The sequence below is a fragment of the Limulus polyphemus genome, unplaced genomic scaffold (assembly GCF_000517525.1).
Source record: "Limulus polyphemus unplaced genomic scaffold, Limulus_polyphemus-2.1.2 Scaffold2181, whole genome shotgun sequence".
Taxonomy (NCBI): domain Eukaryota; kingdom Metazoa; phylum Arthropoda; class Merostomata; order Xiphosura; family Limulidae; genus Limulus; species Limulus polyphemus.
In genome coordinates, this window is record NW_013667791.1 from 51,801 (window position 1) to 56,695 (window position 4,895).

Here is a 4,895-nt window from a genome sequence, read left to right on the forward strand (position 1 = left end):
TGTGAATATTAAGTTTTACTAGACCTTTGTCATATCTTTCTATTCTTATATCTGTTTTTAGAATAATATTTTCAATGAGTAGCTTTTATTTAATTTATAATATAACTCTATTCTTCTGTATGTTTTTATTTTTTGTATTAATCCTTGCAAGAGAAATAAACATTCATCCCTATACAAATAGCCTTAATAATCAGCTCAAATTATTTCTGGATGTTTGCCAAATCTTCATCCTCTACTAGCTTTCCTCAATATATACAGTACACTTTACATAAATACCGACGAAGGAAAGTTAAACTCATTGACTCTCAGGGCTCTGACTAAGCCAAACGTTATATAATACCCAGGCTGAAAACACAAGCGTTCACTTTCAAGTTGGACAGGAGAGTTGAGTATGTTGCATTGAAACATTTTTTGTAATAATTTCCTATTTTATTATGAGTTTATGTGGAAGACAAAATGAAGTTTAGAAGGTCATTATTTTTATACATGTTGTTAAGTTTTATTTTAACACATTTGAAAGTATTATATTTGGAATCAGTTTAATGATGACAACACCAGAGGCACTCCTGAAACACTAAAATCGATTAATAATCACCATATAAGCTTCACATTAAAAAACAGGAACTAATGAAAGTTACAGGTAAGTCCTTCCTGTTCCCCAAAGTTTCTCTTTCGGGGGAAGGTGGATTTCGAACTATTGGCGAGCAATTCTTATAGAAGTGAATTCCCATGTTTAGCAGTTAAAAGAGTAATTTTATGTTTCGTTTGCTTTATTATATGAATTTAAAACATTTGAATTTCACCAATGTGTAAACATTTCTTTTCGCACACATACACAGGAGAACTAAAGACTTGGTAAGGTTGGGTTCGACAACATAATCGCACTTTATAAGCTCTCGAGACCGACGTCTGTAGCAAAGCTAAAACATTGGTCTAAGAATCAGTTCGAGTCGGAGCTATTTGAGCCTACCAATTAGCTGCTGGGAAAACGGGCTTGGCTTCTAGATTATCAAAGTGGAAGTTCACAACATTAAAGAATTGTACCACAAGATAACGTAAAGCAAGACCTTCAAAACTGTGACTGACCATTACCAACATGAAGATCACCATTTCGATATTAGCGTCGGTCATCATATCAACCTTTTGGACACTGGCCTTGTCAAAACGTTTACGTAAGTAGACACTCTTCTCTTTATTTATTTGCAAGTAGTAAAATTAGAAAATGTATTTATGTTGACCCACGTTGTGAAAATGTTTAAAGTGAAATTCAATTGGTTCTCTAAATTTTCAACTAGTAGAAGTAAGTTGAACGCAGTTTGTAACGAAACCTGCTTTACCGTATTACTTTCTATTGATACTTTCTCATTTATTCTGTTTATTTCTAGTGAACATTTGAGGTTAATTGTGTTACTTTCCAGTATAACCTTTTGGATGATTGGGTTAGTTTCTAGTATAACCTTTTGGATGATTGGGTTAGTTTCTAGTATAACCTTTTGGATGATTGGGTTAGTTTCTACAGACACTTTCTTATTTACTATACTGCTTTCTAATTAAACCTCCTGTTTTACTGTGCTGATTTCTAGCAAAGCCTTGTATTTTACTGTATTGTTTTCTAATGATCCTTCAGGTTTACTGCATTGTTTTAATGATCCTTCAGGTTTACTGCATTGTTTTAATGATCCTTCAAGTTTACTGTATTGTCTTCTATTGTGAACTATTTTAGTTCACTATGCTCTTTTCTAATGAAACCTTGTGTTTTACTGTATTATCTTTTAGTGAAACCTGATTCACTACATTGCCTTTTAGTAAAACCATCTTGTCCTTTGTATTAGTGAATTAACTACTAACTACTAGTATACCATTTGTTTTACTGCTTTAACTACTAAATAATAGTATACTATTTGTTTTACTGCTTTAACTTTTAACTACTAGTATACCCTTTGTTTTACTGCTTTAACTACTAACTACTAGTATACTCTCTGTTTTACTACTTTAACTTTTAACTACTAGTATATCCTTTGTTTTACTGCTTTAACTACTAGTATATCCTTTGTTTTACTGCTTTAACTACTAGTATATCCTTTGTTTTACTGCTTTAACTACTAGTATATCCTTTGTCTTACTATTTTAAGCAGTAGTATACTGTTTGTTTTATTCGTTACCAGTATGTTTTTGTTTTGCTGTTTCAGTTACTAATGTACTCTTTGTTTTACTGTTTTAATAGCTACTCTACTCTTCTTTACTTCTTTAACTGCTAGTGTATCCTTTATTTCAAAGCGTGTGTAGTTCTTTATAAACATTGAACGAAAGTCTAGGAAATGTCATTATTATTGACTTTGATCTGTAAGGTCATCAGTGTTGACTTGGTTTTTGAAAGATAACTGAAGACGCTACTAATTGTTTCAATCTTTATGATTTATTTCATAATTTGATGTAGGCTTATCCGAAATATAATTCGCAATTATACCAAACAGGTCCTAAACTTCTTGGAGACGCTATTTACAAGCGAGATTTGGAAACTCGACACGTAAGCACTCAGAAAAAGATTGTGCTATTTCATAACTTTCTTCGCAGCCGAGTGAAACCATCCGCCAGTGATATGCTCGAGATGGTAAGTCCAATGATATGCTCGAGATGGTAAGTCGCATCTTGGCAATTTCGTTTGTTTGTTTATTTGTTTTTTGGATACTCGCGAAAAGACACTCAAATTCTATTTGTGCTAGCCGTCCTTAATTTTAAAGTGAAGGATTAGAAGAAGGCAGCTAGTTAACACCACCCACCGCCAATTTGTGGGTTACTTTGTCTAACCAAACAGTAGTATTTGACCGTCACCATTATGTCGCACCTATGGCCCCCATGTACGGAGCACGATGAATTTATCTTTTTCAGTAATGGGACGCGACTGAGGGACCCACAGATCTATTGTCTGGCACTCCATTCACTGGGCCACACTCGGCCTTATAGGTTTGGTCAGCTGTTTCTGATATCGGCAGTAGAACGTAATGAGACTTAAGTACACCCACTTTTTTATTTGTTGATTGGTTTTCTCTTCTTTTTTTAACGTAATAAGGAGTTTACGAAAGAAATTTAACGTGATATTTAGAATATCTGTTTTTACGTGTGACACTAAAAGTTTTAGTTTAGTTTACCTTCTGTGTGAATTCTCTATATAGCTCATTTGACACTGTAGATTGTAGAATATGAGACACCATCTGTACCAACGTCTAGCTTATTGTTTCTTTTAGTGCTCAAAATCTTAACTAATTATCACATTACATCTGTTTGCTCAATCTTTTGTTCCAATAAATGGAACGATTTGAAAGAATACCTTACATAACAGAAGAAAAAAAAGATTATTTAGCTAGCTTCAGTGCTAAGTTAATAGAGTCCAGGAAAAACCTAGCTGGCTAGTATCTGGTGATAATGTTTCTTTCTAAGCTTGCTACAATTTATGATAACAGTATTTTTTAGATTTTATAAGCATACCTATAAGAAGATTTCACTATGTTTTTTCTAAAACAGTTATACGATCACGTGATTAATAAATATTTGTATTTCTATGTTAAGTTGTCAACTTCATATAATGTTACACACTATTTTTTTCATGTCTTTAAGATACTTCATAGGCTGTTCAGAGTTTAAGTTATAAAGTATAAGAAATTACGATGTACATGCAGTTTATACGAAGCAACGAAAGTAGCATTTCCTCATTCTGGACTCTTTAATATATATTAGGTTAAACGAAGCCTTAAGCTTTTCACTGGCTGCCATGTGACACTGACACAAGTTCTAGCATTAATACATATAAAGTCTGTCTTGCACTCTCGTTCACAGGACGCGTTTTCAAACTATAGATTGTCATACGCATAAATCCGGACAAAAAACTGCGTGTAAATTAAAATTTTGTGGGCTGTTTCATATACTTGCACTTACAGAATATGTTGTGCTTTGTTAATTGCACAACTTTCATATTGAGTATTACTTCAGACTTTTTATCACCTAAAATGTGTGAAATAAGTATTATCATGTGGTAACTTTCAAGACAATTATCTAAGGCATTTAATTAATGAGTACAGGTTTCTAAAATCTCATCAGACATTTTGTCACTTTCAGACTTGGCACCAGGGAGCAGCGGAAGACGCCCAGAGGTGGGCAGAAACTTGTAAGGACTTAACCCATGACAACACAACAGGAAGATGGGTGGAAGGTAGAACAAAATTAACCTTCAACTCTATAGACCTTTCAGGCCATTTCTGGTTTCTCAATTTAGGATATATTCACATTTTCAATATCAACGTTATTTTTTTTTCTTTCAAGTCTTATTGTATAGTTATGATTACAAACTAATTTGAGCTCGAAAGTTTCAATCTCGATATATGACTATGAACAATACATATCAGAATATAAGTTTAAATAATAACAAAGTATACTTTCCAAGATAACTTCTAAAGTAAAAGTAAGTATTATCATTCCATTTTATATACACTTTTTAAATAAACTTTTCCTTTCCCTAATTAAAATTTTAATATCAGAAATCAATAAAAATTGAATAACGTGATGAATTTAACTTTTTTAACTACAGAATATGGATCCTGTGGGCAAAACATTTTCATTGCTAACATGAAAGTTCCGTGGTTCTTTGCAATCAAAATTTGGTACTTAGAGCACCAGAACTTTACCTACGGTGGTTCCTCCAACATACCAAGCCTTGTAGGTCATTACACACAGGTAGGCGTTTCCTTAAAAATATCCAGCTTTGTAGGACATTACACACAGGTAGGTAGATCCTTCAAATTACGTAGTCTTGTAGGTCATTACACACAGGTGGGTAGATCCTTCAAAGTACTTTGTCTTGTAAGTCATTACACACAGGTGGGTAGATCCTTCAAAGTACC

The 4,895-nt window shown here is 33.1% G+C and overlaps 1 protein-coding gene across 1 annotated transcript in view; it reads left to right on the plus strand.

Annotated features, from left to right (window-relative positions):
* The first annotated feature begins 282 nt into the window (after positions 1–282).
* LOC106466187 (cysteine-rich venom protein LEI1-like) overlaps positions 283–4,895 on the plus strand; it is an 8,666-nt gene continuing 4,053 nt past the window's right edge. Inside the window, exons 1-5 of the mRNA XM_013926429.2 lie at positions 283–389; positions 840–1,172; positions 2,475–2,611; positions 4,114–4,207; positions 4,583–4,728. Coding sequence (XP_013781883.1) covers positions 1,097–1,172; positions 2,475–2,611; positions 4,114–4,207; positions 4,583–4,728 — 453 coding nt within the window. The 5' untranslated portion in view covers positions 283–389; positions 840–1,096. The remainder of the gene's footprint in view (positions 390–839; positions 1,173–2,474; positions 2,612–4,113; positions 4,208–4,582; positions 4,729–4,895) is intronic.